A 16,139-nucleotide genomic window follows, 5' to 3' on the forward strand; every position below is an offset into this window, starting at 1 on the left:
ATGGGAATGATTTACTATCAAGTGATGGATGAAACGTGTTTGGTGTCAAAATACCCTCTTGTGCTGCACAAGATGCTAAATGTTTCTAAATGCGAACTCTTGGCTGCAACGAGGAGCTTTTCCTGAGCAGCGTCCCCAGGACGGCTGGCTGAGGCGCAGCCAGGAGGCTCCCACCATCCTTGAGGCGAGCAGGTACAGAAACTGCATCAGATTTACCCTGCATTCCTCTGCCCGCATGTGGATCTTTCAGATGGAGCCTCCAAGGGCTTCAGGCTTCTCATTTTTTTCAATCTCTCACCTTACATAAGCACTTCATTTATCAGAAAGAAAGGGGAAAAAATCCATTCTGTGTTGAAATAGACTGCCACCTGCATTGCTTCCTAATGTAAGCAAATCCCAGTGGAAAAGTTTAGCACCAGACTTTTCTGCTGGACCAATAAATCACTCAGAAATATCGTTTAAACCCTACATGTGGTGTTAACCAGCAGGAGTAGCACGTTTTTAAAAAGAAATTCCAACAATTCAACAATTAATCCAATTTCCTGGAAGAACTCAGGTGGCCACTGTGTATTTCAGGGTTCAGATCAGTCATAGATATATTAGCAATATAATAATGACATTGTTACTGCATTTTAATAAAAGAAAAATAACTGGAATCCACTGTACAGTGTGACACTCACACGTTAAAAATGTTCCACAGACTTAATCCTTTTAGAATTTTGTGTGTGATCATGCATGCATGCATGTACAGACACTGGAAATGCTGTTCTTGAAAGACACGAGACTATTAACCTGTGCAGAGATCGCGGCTGTCTCCTGGAGTGCCGGTATCCCATCCATTTATCAGCCCAGCTGTCTCAGAAGGTAAAAATAAAATGGTGCTTTGAGTTTAACAGGCTGCAATTGACTTATGAAGCATGGCTGGGCTCTGCTGTGCTGTACTCAGGAAGTCTAAAAAAGTGGATTAGGAGAGCAGCACATAAAACAGCATAAACCCCCAAATTCTTCCCTGGAAAACTTCCTCTCCAATTATTCATAAAAGAAAATAAAAATAAGTGAGCTTTCAAACAATTTGTACCACTTCTCTATTTTATTGTTTGCTGCAATTTCTTTTAATTAAATTGCACAATTTAAATGGCCTGAATTCTAGAGCTGGTTCCCTTTAAAAATATGTCTTCTTGCAAACTTTGATTAGCTCCAGAGAAAAGACGGCAGATGATTTTAAATGGCACGAAGGTGGATTTATTGGCAAGAGTGTCAGGTTTGCACTTAGAAAGGAATTGGCAGATAGCAGAAAATGGCTGGACAAGATTCAAACTCCAAGGACTCAGAGCTGAAAAAGGATTTATTTGAATAGCAAAGTATAGCAGTGTATTTACTTCAGTTAAAATTAATAAAAGCTTTTAACTAAAAACATGAAGAAATTAAACTTCCAGTGGAAAGCAACTGCATTGCTTCAAAGCTATGGTCACAGGGATATTTATTGCTTTCCTCCCTCACCGTGTCATTTATTGCTTCTAGCAATAGGAAGGTATATTGATCTCCTTGATCGGGTGTACGTTCAAAAGTCAGACTAAACCTGATGCTGCACAAAATTACTTAGCATACAGGAAATAAAATGCTTTATTTTTGCCCTAAATCAACTGTAGAAAAAAGTAGTATGTTCATTGCATGTGAAAGGCACACAGCCTGAAGTCCTAGAAAAAGCAGAGTAGTCAAAGGAGTGTAACCTGCTTCGCGCAGGTAGACAAGCAGCTTGGCCACGGTCTGCAACAGCAAAAACAACAGGGTTTTGTGCCAAAAGAAGTTCTTACTACTGAAGGATCACCATCTGAAACCATAACTTTATTTGGGTTTGGGGGGATTTTTTTGTCCCAAGTTTTGTGCTTTCTTTACAAATGGCCTAAAATTGCTTATGACAGTGCTTAAAAGTACCGGCTACCATACTGAAGCCTTGTTTGTGCTTGCGACTCCACCACTGGTGATGGACCTGTGGGAACAGGAACAGAAATGGTTTCCAAAAAGCCAAACATTGCTCTGCTCCCAGGCTGGTGCTAAGCCCTGTTTCTGGTGGGAGGCTGGCCCAGCTGACCTCTGGGGTCCTCTGAAACCAATGTTTTTGTGAAACATTCTGCGAAATAGTGTTCACAACTAGTCAATCCCAGGCTTTTGGCTAGTAGCAAAGATGCCAGACACAATGCTGACTTTGTTGAATCAGACATTTATAAATTCCATTCAGCCAGAACAGCTCACAGAGGATGCTGAAAAGGTAGGGTGGCTAAGACAAGAACTAGAAAAAGCAAAAGTAAAGAGAAAAAGGAAAACGAAAGAAGAAAGAAGAATCTCAGTCACAATGTCTCTGAATTGCTGCTTTATACCATCACATCTGTGTGAGATACTTTTATGGAACTTCTGTGATTCTATTCTATGATTCTAACTAAGTGATGGGACATTCTAGTCTTTTACAACAGTTCACTACTTTTCCTACTCCTTATCAGCGTTGTATCTGCAGGAAACCAAGTGAGCCGTTTTCCTATTTTGCTAAGTACAGGTGCAGCATTTGATTTCACCTTTATGGACTAAAGCTAAAAGATGCTTTCCTCAGAAAACTGAAAGACCAAATTTCACATCTGGCAGCAGCTGGTCTCAGCAGCCAGCACGTGGCTCACCTAATGACAAGCGTGTAACTAAGACACCAAAAGAACAGGACATTCACCAAGTCAGCTATGCCATTTGGAAGAGCTCGTGCCCCAGAAAGCTGAGGGTGCTCCAGATGGATGTACCTCCAGTGGGAGCAGACACTGGAACCATGTAACCACGGGGGATGGAAGGGAGAAGCTCAGACTAAGGCTACAGGATGCTTCCACCTATACAGACCATCAAACACTAGTCATACTGAAGCTTGACCTTATGTTCAATACATTGTGCCATCCTTCATCATCACTACTTCCTCTGCATATTTCTTCGCCTTTCCTCCACTGAATTATGCTGTAAGTCCCCTAGAAAGTGTTTGAGTATCCACATGCCTTAGACCATGATCTGGACTGGCACAACAGTAGAAATATTTAACAAAATTCAAGTCAAAGAGAAGGTATGGACATTTTTTCATTCTTACTTCCCTTGGTCACTCTAAATAACTCTGGATAAGAACAAACTGTTTGTACCTACCAGTAGAAGATATATCATCTATGAATTTCATCTACAGCAGTGTAATTGTGCAGAGAAATCCACATATGGGACAGTTTGCTTACGTATCTCTCTCCAGTGGACTTTTCTTTTCACTGATTACATCTGTTATTCTAGATTAAAAATGGAAGTTTCTGCAAAATAAATTCAGAATAATGTTTCTGGATTTGTCAGCAACAGATATCATAGTTCATCCCATCATTTCTAATGCTTAGAGGGAAAAGTCAATAAAACGTGAGAAAAAATGGAAGGGAGAAAGCTTCCTTTGTACTCGACAGCACCAGACCTACCATATTCCAGAACACTGCTGGTAGTACTACGTCAATAAAATTGTCAAACAAAGCACAAGTAGAGAAGTATGGGCCCTGTTCTGTTTAATATCTTTATTGATGATTTGGATGAGGGGATTGAGTGCACCCTCAGCAAGTTTGCAGACGACACCAAGTTGGGAGGCAGGATCGATCTGCTTGAGGGTAGGGAGGCTCTACAGAGAGATCTGGACAGGCTGGATCGATGGGCTGAGGCCAATTGTATGAAGTTTAACACGGCCAAGTGCCGGGTCCTGCACTTCGGTCACGGCAACCCCATGCAGCGCTACAGGCTTGGGGAAGAGTGGCTGGAAAGCTGCCCGGCAGAGAAAGACCCGGGCGTGCTGGTTGACAGCCGGCTGAATACGAGCCAGCAGTGTGCCCAGGTGGCCAAGAAGGCCAACAGCATCCTGGCCTGCATCAGCAATAGTGTGGCCAGCAGGAACAGGGAGGTGGTTGTTCCCCTGTACTCGGCACTGGTGAGGCCGCACCTCGAGTCCTGTGTTCAGTTTTGGGCCCCTCACTACAGGAAAGACATTGAGCTGCTGGAGCGTGTCCAGAGAAGGGCAACCAAGTTGGTGAGGGGCCTTGAGCACAAGTCTTATGAGGAGCGGCTGAGGGATCTGGGGTTGTTCAGTCTAGAAAAGAGGAGGCTGAGGGGAGACCTTATCGCTCTCTACAACTACCTGAAAGGGGGTTGTAGTGAGGTGGGTGTTGGTCTCTTCTGTCAGGTGGCTGGAGATAGGACAAGAGGAAATGGCCTCAAGTTGAGGCAAGGGAGATTTAGGTTAGATATTAGGAAAAATTTTTTTACTGAGAGGGTTGTCAAACATTGGAATGGGCTGCCCAGGGAAGTGGTTGAGTCACCATCCCTGGAGGTATTCAAAAAGCGAGTGGACAGGGTACTCCAGGGCATGGTTTAGGGGGCATGGTTAATGGTTGGACTCGATGATCTTGAAGGTCTTTTCCAACCGAAATGATTCTATGATTCTAAGTATGCTACTGTCATTTTTAGGATTTCTTGAAGGTTTGTCAATAAGGTATTAGAAATTCACTCAAGTCTGAAAACCAAGTTATTTTTACACTCAAATTTGCAGTTTCCACTTTGGAACTGCAGAACGGTCAGCCACATAAAGTCATACATACACTGAAGCCCAAATCTTGCACATTGCCCCTCATTGTGCATGTGTATGTAATGCCACCAAGACTATTTTGATTCCATGGACATGTCTGCCTGTACAGAGAAAGGAAGTAAACACATTTTTTCCTGAAACTTGCTTGCAGGCTCAGGTCTTCTTCAGTACTCCCAACCAAGAAAAAATATGGCAATTTAATAAAACATGGAGAAAATCCTACAATGTGACAGATCAGCTATAAAAGCACACACTGAAATGAGGACAGCCTTTAAGCCATCGGAATTTTCTTCATGAGACCACATTTTTTCTGTGTCATAGCACGCAGAGATTTTCATTTTTCAGAGCTATAAGGAATTTGACAAGTAAACCTACTACAGTTAATAGCATTTTAATCTTTATGCATAATAATCACAAACCCACATTGTACAGGTTTGATAATAATAACTGACAGCTGAATTTGAAGTATACATTTCGTTCCAAAATAGATGCGCATGTAGGTGGATGTGTTGTAGAAATATAATACGCTACATGGCTGAGCCTAGATAAGCTGGTGGTTCTCAAACGTCAGCATCATCTGCACAAAGTTAGGGTTGAAATCTGCTCTCTTAAATACCTGTTCATCCTTCTTATGACACTTTCTCTAAAGAGCTTAGTGAATAGTAGATAAAATAAGTATCTAATGAGGTATGACAGAAATTCTGATGGAACTAAACAGCAGAGATCTAAATTCTAATAAATAAATGAAGTAAAACATTTACTGCCAGCAACTATGTCAAGTTAGCCATAGGAAACTGTAGCTCTGCAGCTGGAGAAGGGCAATACTCTGCAAGCCAGAGAAGTGATGGAACTTCTCCAGCTTTGATTATTTATGGCGTGATGATGAAGAAACAACTTTCCATGTGAGGAACAGCTTTAAAGTTGAACAGTGAAGCTGAAACAGAGATTTAATGAAAAATCAGAGGGGAACAAAACTACAGCTACAAAAACAATAACATTCGTTCTAACGATTTAAAAATATAATTTATGTGCAAAACCAGATGTTAACTTGTCCAGCTTCAAGGTAAACAGCAAACTGCATTCATAACAACCCGTTCACCGAACAGCAAACATGCACTATTTAATGTTGCTGTAAATAAGTCTCACGTCGTACCTCCACGTTATCAAAATGAACACAAATGCAAAACAAACACATTTTAAACAAAGGACACATCTGTATTTAATGCAAAGCTATTTTCAAAAATCCCAACCTTTCATAATCTACCTTAATCATAATAGCCTGAAACATAAGAATGCTTTCAGGCTCAGAAAAAAAGGCTTCTAATTTTAAACATTTATGAGGACACTGAGAAGTGGCTTAGAACCATGCTTTAAAACATGTTTTCAGGCTTTAAATTGCTGAAAGCTGAGACCCCTTTACCCATTTGGCCTGGACTAGAGAAAGGGAGAGAAGCACAAAAATATGATGGAAAGACTGTACATGAAAATTTCCATTTAAAAGAAAAATGCGACCCACTCCCTTATTCCAAACCTCCTTCCTCCCATCATCTTTGCACCTCCCCCTCCTTTTACATGAAATGAAAGGGAGCAACTCTTCTTGCCTGATAAGCACCACCAAAACCTCATCTACATTACTGGCTCTGATGCACCACCATTTTTAACAAACACTTTTTGAAAACATTTATGAAGGACAACTCTGCCATCATTGGTGCTGTTCCTGAACAGGAGGGACTCTGTCTCAGAGCTGCATTCTTTTCAGCTCATTTTAAACTATACCAAGGGATGGGTGATTTTGCAAGGAAAGGTGATTTAATGTCCATTCTACATAATGAACATGATCAAACCTTTTTAAAGTTTTTTGCCCAGCTCTTAAAATGCATGCTTTATGCTGGGAATGAACTTCCCTTTGATATATTGTAACTATGTGAAGGAGGGATTGTTCTCACATTTCTGTTTCGGGGAAAACACCAACCTGTTTGATTTTGAAAGTCAAAGGATTAAGTTGGGGGGGAAAAAACGCTTCTAAATGCAAGCACACTCTCCTAAGTTATATAGCCTCAGTTTGACATGAAACACTGACTTTAAAATTAGCTATTCCTTTCCAAATACACCATACATTCTCTTCCATCTACCCAATGAAAATAAATATGAATATATTGTATGCATTAAAAGATGGGTGTGTCAAGAATAAGAACAAGTAGTATTTTTGAAGTAGTTCAGCATACAAAAGTAATATACAAAAGCAAAGAAACAACCACAAATATGTATTTATAGCAACAGATAGTAGGAAGGAAGTTTTGAAAACCCACAGGGATTCTTCCACCTTACCAAGCACCTGTACAGTTCTATGAGCATTTTCCTTTTGTCTTTTATTTTTCCTGGCTCCAGTCTTATAGGTCAACTCCAGGGCAAAGCACCACAGAACAAGAAATTACACTCAAAACTATTACCTCATCAAAATTGCCTTTACTGTTTAAAAACAAAACACATACACAAAATATTGCAACAGCTTCTGGAATGCCACTCAGAAAACCCAATACTTTTAGATCTCTTCTCATGTTCTCATCACCACAATTTTTGCAAAACAGTAAGAGGCGACCCAGGACATTTTAGGAATGACTCTTATCATTGCAATCCCTCAATTACAGTTTGACCACAAGAAGAAATGAATAGAGTAGTACTGTAGAGACTGTACATTTTTCAGTTTGCCCTCTGATGTGCTCTGACTTCTGTTGAACAGTGATACAGTGATTTCTTACACTGTCTCCATTATTGCTCCCAAAATAATTCAGAGGTACATAAGGCTTTAAATAACAGCAGTTTAAACACCAGTTTCAAATGAGATTCAATGGCTTCAATGACCTTTTCATCAAAACTGAGCTCCAGAACTCCATCTCCTTACAGCCTGAACTGACTTGCCCCCTTGGATATGTGCTGCAACGGTCACCTACCATGCCTGCTCTGTAGCAGGGGGACACAGAATGCACTACTCCTGCACTACAGGCTGCTACAGCTTTGCACCAGGTAACTGTTACTAGCTCCTGATATTGGAAGGTTAAGGTGCTGCATGCAATTCCTCTAGTACAGTAAATCTGGCAACACAAGTGAAAAAACCTCATTACCTGCACCATAGACTTAGAAGTCAAGGAACAATTTCCCTTTAAAGCCACAGACTGGGTCAACTGCAGAGGTACAAAAGCTATACACCTAGAGTGTTAAAGGCAGAGTGCTGACGGTATTGGCAGCAGTAGTGCTGCTGTCACAGGAGGTGCAAGGGATATACTAAAAAGTTCACTGTGAAACATGCAGACTATTGCAGAATGTCAAACTTCCCAGGAGTAACCAACTCAGATTACTATTTTTAAAACAAACTTGGTTTTTTTCATAAAGCAGTCAAGCTTTGAGGGTTCCATCTTCATGGATGGCAACTAACTCGTCTTCAACCCAAAGAGCTACAGGCAAAAAACCCATACACGTAGATTTTTCACTTTTAAAATCCAAAGATCCTTGCTGTTCCCAGGACAGAATATAACACCTAAAAGACCTGTCAATACAAACCTGCAAGCAATGAACATGGTTGAAGACACTGGAATCAAGAAAACAAGAATTAAAAGCTCTTAAATTACAGATTATAAAGCTCCTGAATGCTGGCTGAATGTATGCACATTCAAATGATCCAGAGAAGTGCATGGAAATATTTATTTACCATAAAATCTGGAAGCACAGCTGGGACTGAAATTACACTTCCAGTCTGGTTTGTCATTTCATTCAAGATTGAGATTCCTTCATATAAACTGATTTATTTCTGTGTGTATAGTATAGTTTAACTTGAAAATCTTTTTCCTTGATGTTAACCATTAGTATTGAGTATTTGCTGCTGCTAAGTTCCTTAAGCATGAATTTTAAGTACAGTGATCGGCTTGCATGTACCCATCAGGAATGATACTGGATAAATACATTTTTCTATTCAACAAAATAAAGGTTAGCATAACTTAAAAAAAACAAAACAAAACAAAACAACAAACCCACCAAACAAACCTCTGAAGTGACACATCTCTTGAGTTAGTTTAGCAACACAGCAGAAAATCATAAACAATTTAGTAAGGTAGTTGATGTTTTTCATAGCATTGTAGAATTGAGCTTCAATATTCACCTTTACTAGGAAGTTCAATAATTCCTTGTTTTGATAACAAACTAAAAATTGTCCATAAAGTGGAAGGGTCTTCACAGTTATGACGACTCTGCCAATGATTACAAAGATCCTCTTTTCTTCCAAATAACTGTTTGCACAAAATGCAGTTATATCCCGCTTTAGACCAAATTTCTATTATTTTGCTTTGTGTACCAAAACCTACATTTTGCATCTCCTTGGCTGCTTCACCACTTCCTGACTGAGTTAGTTCATTTTTAGATAACATATCGACATTATTTTGATGGTGAAAGTATATCTGTCTTTTCAGTTTTGGAAAAGTATAAAACTCCTCCTCATGGGCACTGCATTTTGCTAAATGTCTTCTCTCATTGCACTGTTTCCAGAAGTGGGTTGCATGTTTGATCAGTTCCCCCTTAGCTCCTCTATTTCCTTGCAAAACCCCTTCCTTTACTCTTCCCTGGATCTCTTCTCCATGAGAGCACAATAAGTGAAACTTCATTTCACCAAAAGACTGTGCAATAAACTGGCATCGACCACATTTGATCTGTAATTTGACTTCTCCTGGGTTATGGAATAGGTCCTCAAAATTGCACTTATTTCCCCTGTTAAAAAAAGGAAATAGACTATTTCAGTATTAGCCATGCACAGAACATGACAGAGATGGCAGTTTCTGTCCTTGTAAGTTCCAAGAAGAGATAACATTCATGAAACATTCTTTTAATTAAAAACAGGCACTGTTGCTACAGTATCTAATTTATTTGGAACAGGAAAAAAAAAAAAGAGAAATAAAATAATAATAAGGCTGCTTCGCAAACAACTGAAACCAAATGTTGTTCAACACTGCTGAGTTTAAGAATTGCCTCCAAAATTAGCCTTGGTAGAAATAATCTTTTAACAACGCTAAACTTTCAATAAAAGGCTAATAACATTTTTTTAAGTTCCTGATTTAGTGAGGGCAATCCAAATACTTCTAGCTCTGTGCTAGAAAAGTGAAAATGAATATTACCTGTAGCATACTACTAAGAGAAAATAACTTGTTTACAGAGTGATCTAAGGTCAATTTAAGGCAAAACCACATGTCCCACCTCCCACTCCAAGATGGAAACAATGAAACTTCAAAGTTTCTTCCCCCCCCCCAGCCCCAAAGTTTGTAACACAGTTTTTAAAAGTTTAAAAACCTAATTTACAATTGGACAGCCCCTCTCATTGATTTAGGACAGCTCTGCAGTATAAAGGAAACTGATACACACAGAGATACCAAGTCCTTGGTTTAAGTTAAGCCAATCAAAAGAAAATCTCCACAGAAACCTTCTCACAATGTCTATGAAAAGGACCACGTAATACTGCGTATCTATACACATTAGAGAGATTACCCAACAAAACAGGTAAACGGAATGATTCATTGTAGAATGGCTAATGAGGCTGAAAGAAAAGCACTGCTGTTTCTTAGGTTCAATACCTTAAAAATTTCTGATGCCCCAGAGAATGGAGCTATGCAAAGCAAAAGGTGTAAAACTGAACTGTAGTGTCATAGTGAGGCATCAGGTTAAAGCCCTGAGCTTAATAAAGCATACTTCTGTGAAAGTAAATGAACAGTGGAACAAACAAAAAAGCCAACATTTATACTGTGTCAAGAAATTTCATCTTAAAATCATAATGCAAAGTTAAAACAATGTTCTATCCATCTTAATATGGTAAATGTTAACTTTTCTACTTGGCTAAGTGATCGCAAAAGCAGCAGTAATCAACACACAAGATGGACTAGCTCACAGCACTCCAGAGAAGGAAATGGGATAATGATATTTAATAGGGTAAATAAACTGCGAGCTAATACTGAAATATGAATTGCTTTTCACTTATTGCAGTTCGTTCACTTATCTTCTGGGGAAAACCCCCAAATGGGTAGGACACAGAAGACAGTGTGGATTAACAGAAAAAGCGTTAGCTGTAAGAAATGAACTGACCAAAATAGCTCCACTGGCAGCATAATGGGTATTAGTAGAATATATGCAAAATTACCTTGGATATTCAAGTGTCAGTAATAATTTATATTCAATAAATCAGCTAAAATGTGCTGGATGGTCTAATAACGGATTGACTAGATTCCTTAACAAAATATTTAAACCATTAGGAATCTCACTTGGAGGGGGGGGAAAGCAACAATTACCGTAACGGTGATGTTTACGAATTTCCACAGACAACCTGAAATCCCATTTTCATTAGCATTTAATCAGTGAAAACACTCACCTCTCTGTTGCTTCTTCTGCCTCTTTTATATTCGTATCTCTCTTCTTTAAAGCATCTTGCAGCTGTTGCTCGCTACTAGAGGGCTCTGTGCTGATAACAACCCTGTGCACTTCTCTGAGGTGGCCAAAATACACTTTTGCATGGCCAAAAACTTTAGCACAGAATTCACAGCACACAAGCTTTTTGGGTTTGCCTTCGTTGTGGTGAAGTTTCATATGCGTGCTCAGGCTTCCAGAATGAATATATGCTTTCCGGCAAATTCGACAACTGTAAGGCCGTTTGTTTGTATGTGTGTTCATGTGGTCCTGAAGATGATGTTTAAACTGGAAGATATGGTTACAAACATGACATTTATGTGATGGCTTAGGTACAGCTGAAGATGCACTTCTACTTACATCACTTGATTTAACTGATGTAGCATCACTCTGCTTGTAACTTAAATATTTATTAGGAAATGAACTATTTAAAACAATATCTTGGTCTAATTGCTCAGGAGACGGTGTCTCTACTATTGCTGCAGCAGTCAGTGGTGCAAAAGCCTGCACAACTACCACTGGCTTTGGCCTAATACTACGGTATTTTTTCACTGCCTCTGCTTTTTTGTCTTCAGGTGGCTGAAGATCAACTTTCACCCTCTCTCTTCCTTCTCTAAACTTATTAATGATGCATTTCCTTCGCTTGGTCTGAAAAGCCAATAAATCATCTGGGGCTCTTCTCTTCCTGCCTCTTCTTTTAGAGGCTGCACTGTTCAATTTTTTAAGACTGTCGACATCCACTTTATTGGATGGAGAGAAGGTACTTTCTCGAATGGTTTGTTTGGGGACTTGTATAAATGATACAGCTAATCGCTTATCAGATGCTTTAGTAGGAACATGAAAGGTTTTCGCCAAAGATGGTATTTTTTCACACTCAGATCTTAGTGAAGGACCAGATACATCTGTAACATTAGTATTCTGCTTAAATTTACAGAACACTGAATTTTTCATCCTCGAGTAAGGCAAAATAGGAAGTTTTCCTTTTGGTGCCAATGGAGTCATCTGTACTGTACTGCCAAAAACTGCTGGTGACAGGACAGCAACAGAATTTGCAGAATTCGTGGGTTTTTCCTTCAGTTTCTCAGACGTTATGAATGACTCTCTTGTGGTTTCAGATGCTGTCTTCACAGAGCGTAGATTTAGTTTCATGGGATTAATTGTACTTGCCCGCTTGGATAAAGAGTCTTTAACTACAGATGGTCCAGAAACATTACCGTTAGCAATTTCAGTTTTGTTCACTAAAGGACATCCAGATTCCACACAATTGCTTTTATTTACTAATGCGGCAACCGTAATTTCAGCTGAGTCACGGTCTGTTAGCATCACTTGCTCAGTTGAATCTGAACTAGAATGAGTTTCGGGACAGTCTTCAGTTAAAGTAGTCACGGGGGAAGTCTGTGATGAGATCAATGCTTTGGTAGGAATCTTGTTATGTGTACCCGAAACAGAGATTTGTGCCAGTTTTTTGTCACCCAGCAATTTATTTCTTACAGATTGGTACCTAGGGATAGGCAGCTTTAGGTTTTCAGAAGGGGCCACATTTGACTGCTGGACTTGCTGCGTTAGGGCAGGGGCAACATATGGCAAGGCCAACAGAGAAAAAGTCCCCTCATGACCAGCCACCTGCATGACAGCATAGTTTTGAGTTGGTACCACCAGCGGTTTAGAACCTGCAGCTGAAATTGGTGTATTTTGCTCAGGTAAAGATGACTGAAGACAAGAAACCACTCCAGATGTTAACATTTTTGGTACCACTTTTGGAGCAATGGTCCTAAGCTGACTTTTCTTCTGAAAACTTCGTATTATATCTGAAGGGGATTTGTGTTTATCTGTAATAATAACATAACAAAGATGTAATACAATATATAGTATTTCTTTCTAACAAATTACTGTATTAAAAATAAAAATCCTTACAAAGGATACTATTATACACAAACTTACTAAAAATATTTGGGTATTTAAATGACCACTAAATTAAGTTTAGAGTTGCAAAAGTTTCATGGACAAAACAAAAATACTCCCTGAAGCAACGTGCTTGAATATAGATATGCAATGCCCCGCCCCTCGCCCTCCCTTACGCTAATCATAAATGAATGTTTCATTCTAGGTTAGAAACTACATGGCATTTCAGAGCAAACACACTTATAAGCCTCTTCTGCCCTGCAAAAGCTGCACTAGCATGCTGGCAATATTCAGCTGGAAGAAGTAACAAGGACAGGATTTAAACTCCATGATGCAGAACTCTTCTGAGCACCTACTCTGATCATATCTCTCAACCAGAGTCATGCTATCTTTCAGAGTTTCTGTAACATTTAGAATTTGTGGGTTTTATGAGATACAGACCAAAGCTTACCAGATGAAGTCTTAAAAAAATTACTGCTATAAAACATGCCAATAATGCGTAATAAAATCAAAGAGGACTTGACAGAAGATGTACCATTGTTAAATACCCAATCACACGTATTACTTATGTGCCTTTAATCCACAACAGAACTACTGTAGTAAGTTATTCAAATATCTTCTTGAAAGATGCAATTTATGAAGGTTATATCACAGTTCCTGCCTGTTTCTACTTGTGTTGGTAAATGTCACAAACATTTTTAGTAAAGAAGAATGTGAGGATAATTAAGTAAAAAAAATAAAAGGGTAAAATGTGTAAAATATAATCTGCATTGAGCAGCAGAGATATATGCTGACCTTTCAGACACTCCATAAAAAGGGATTTGATGTATAGTTAATTGTACCACTACCATTTCATATAACAGCCTCATTACCCACTCCCAAACCAACTACCGATACTCCCAGTTCTCAAAAACTGGGATAGGTTTCCTGAAAAAGAATTAAAAATTCCCAACAATCTCAACCACTGAAAATTCAACTACAAAGATCCCAAGCAGAAAGGCAATTTGGGAAGGCAAAAATGTAAGAAAAATTTGAGAGGGAAATCACATCTGAATAGAATATATAAGAGTAAATGCTGGGATCTTTAACTATCGCAGTAAGGTAATTCCATAGGGAAGTTTCCATTCCTTACCATTTTAAAGCCTTGTATTACCAATACATTTATACATTGTTATGGACTTAAAGAGGTAACTGTGAATCACTACCAACACTGGAAACTCCAGTAAGTTTATCTTAACCCTGGGTGTTCTTTTCAGATATCACATACTTTGTAACATGCACTGTAAGTTACAGAGCTATCATATTTCATGACCGGAACTCCTGGACAGATATACGTGCATACTCATGGTATGCACATGTGCAGTAAATCCACTGCCTTCAGGACATGCTAGATTCACTGGGCAATCACGTATAAACTGTACAGTTCATACATAGTAGGTCTGATGCTTCTCAAAACTCTTTGACCTACAGCAGGTTCATGGAGTAATAACTATGCAGGGCATAAGCCTTTGATCCTTTTATTGCCATCTACAGCATCAAACCCCAAGTCTACTATGCACCTTCTTGATCCTCCAATTAAGTGAAACTACTGGGTGCTACCATAACTTTCTTTCTGCTCAATGTCTGTAGAGATGTCCAGAATTTCTAGATATTCTGTGCAGACTGGACGACTGTACATATGGAAATCCTGCACAAATATAGAGATCCCTTTACACAGGGTTAAGTCAAGGCCTACAGAGTTTGTGCAACCTGGAAAAAGCAGAAACATGGTTAAGTTTAAAATTCTGTTTCCCTACAGCCTTTTTTATTCTCCAAAAGCTAGAAGCATGTACTATTTCTCACTAAGAACTTCCTTTTTCGACAATCTACAATCACTAAACATATAGAAACCTTTATCTTTTCAACTGTTAAGATCGCTAATAATACTCAGATTATTTTTTGTTTCCTGCAGGGTTATGTTTTTGTTGCTGGTTTTGAGGAAACACTTTTAAGAGCTTCTGAGAAGTACAATAAAATGATGTAAAGTATTGTAATCATTAACCAAACTAGCCCTGAACTTCAATGCTAGTTACAGGTCAAACTGTACAGCTTAAATACAGTAGATGACAGAACAAGTGTATTTTTCCTTTAGGGGACAGAGTCTGCTCTTATTTTTCCAGCTTATGCTTGCCATATACTGATGTTAAAGACTTCTTCCAAATCAGCAGTTATTCAGCTTGCCACAATGTTCAACACAAAGCAGTTTCCATTTTCTCTCACGTTTGGCTTGTACCTCTCTCTTTATTTCAAAATCTCATTCATTGATTTGCAGAAACTTTTTAGGAAAGCCAACACTTCAGCAGACTGCTACCTGTGCTAAATTACACTCCAAGTTGTAAGGCACCTGCTCTCTAACCAATGGTAGCAAATGATGTGAGTTCAGGAAAAGACGGAAGTTTTGCTATGGACATGCCACCTCCACAAAAGTGCAGAAATGGCAGCCAAAGCACCACAAAAGAAAGGTTAATTTGAGTTTAGGAGGAAATATTTGTAGAAATAATGCATGACACTAGCTTTAAAAATAAGCATATGCTTCTCAAATACACTGACCTGCCTATTGCAAAATTAGGCAGTAATCCCACTTTTTGTTAAAAGAAAGTCTCTCCACATATTTTCTCAGCACTCCACCAGAAAGTATCATTCTAGAAGCCAAGACCTTCATGAATATTAACCACACAGTGCTCTTTGAAACAAGGTCCATTTAGATCAATATTATTCTTACATAGTTAACACAATTCTAAGCATTGATATAACTGTTTGAGAAGGGATTTTTATACAAATGCTTTTTTTCTAACTAGCGTAATTTTATCGTAAATACATCTTCCAGGCAAGCTATGTTTGGTATCAGTCTTCAGTACAACTTTCTTTTTTTTCCCCAAGTTTACATTAGGCAGTTTAGTGCAGAAATATTAATTGCAATGCCTCTAGTAAGCAAAGGATACTCAACTCTGTATTTCCCTCCATCCAAAATAATTGCTGTCGTTAAGCAGCTTAGCCAGTTTCTAAATATAGAGATGGGCTAGACGCAGACTAGCTGTCTGATGGTCCTTTGGACTCCGTCAAGATTTTGCTTGTGGACTGGGAAAGCTAATTGGAAGAACTGGTGGAAGACTATTTAGCATCTTGGTTCAGGAAA

General features: G+C 38.9%; 1 protein-coding gene across 9 annotated transcripts in view; it reads right to left on the minus strand.

The window, feature by feature from the left end:
• Nucleotides 1-7,073: 7,073 nt before the first annotated feature.
• ZNF438 (zinc finger protein 438) overlaps nt 7,074-16,139 on the minus strand; it is a 54,933-nt gene continuing 45,867 nt past the window's right edge. For all 9 annotated transcript variants that reach the window (XM_052805582.1, XM_052805608.1, XM_052805568.1 and 6 more), the window contains 2 exons: nt 11,028-12,891; nt 7,074-9,382 (listed from right to left, as the gene is read on the minus strand). In XM_052805582.1, coding sequence (XP_052661542.1) covers nt 8,770-9,382; nt 11,028-12,891 — 2,477 coding nt within the window. In that variant the 3' untranslated portion in view covers nt 7,074-8,769. The remainder of the gene's footprint in view (nt 9,383-11,027; nt 12,892-16,139) is intronic.

Source organism: Harpia harpyja, chromosome 1, assembly GCF_026419915.1.
Source record: "Harpia harpyja isolate bHarHar1 chromosome 1, bHarHar1 primary haplotype, whole genome shotgun sequence".
Classification (NCBI taxonomy): domain Eukaryota; kingdom Metazoa; phylum Chordata; class Aves; order Accipitriformes; family Accipitridae; genus Harpia; species Harpia harpyja.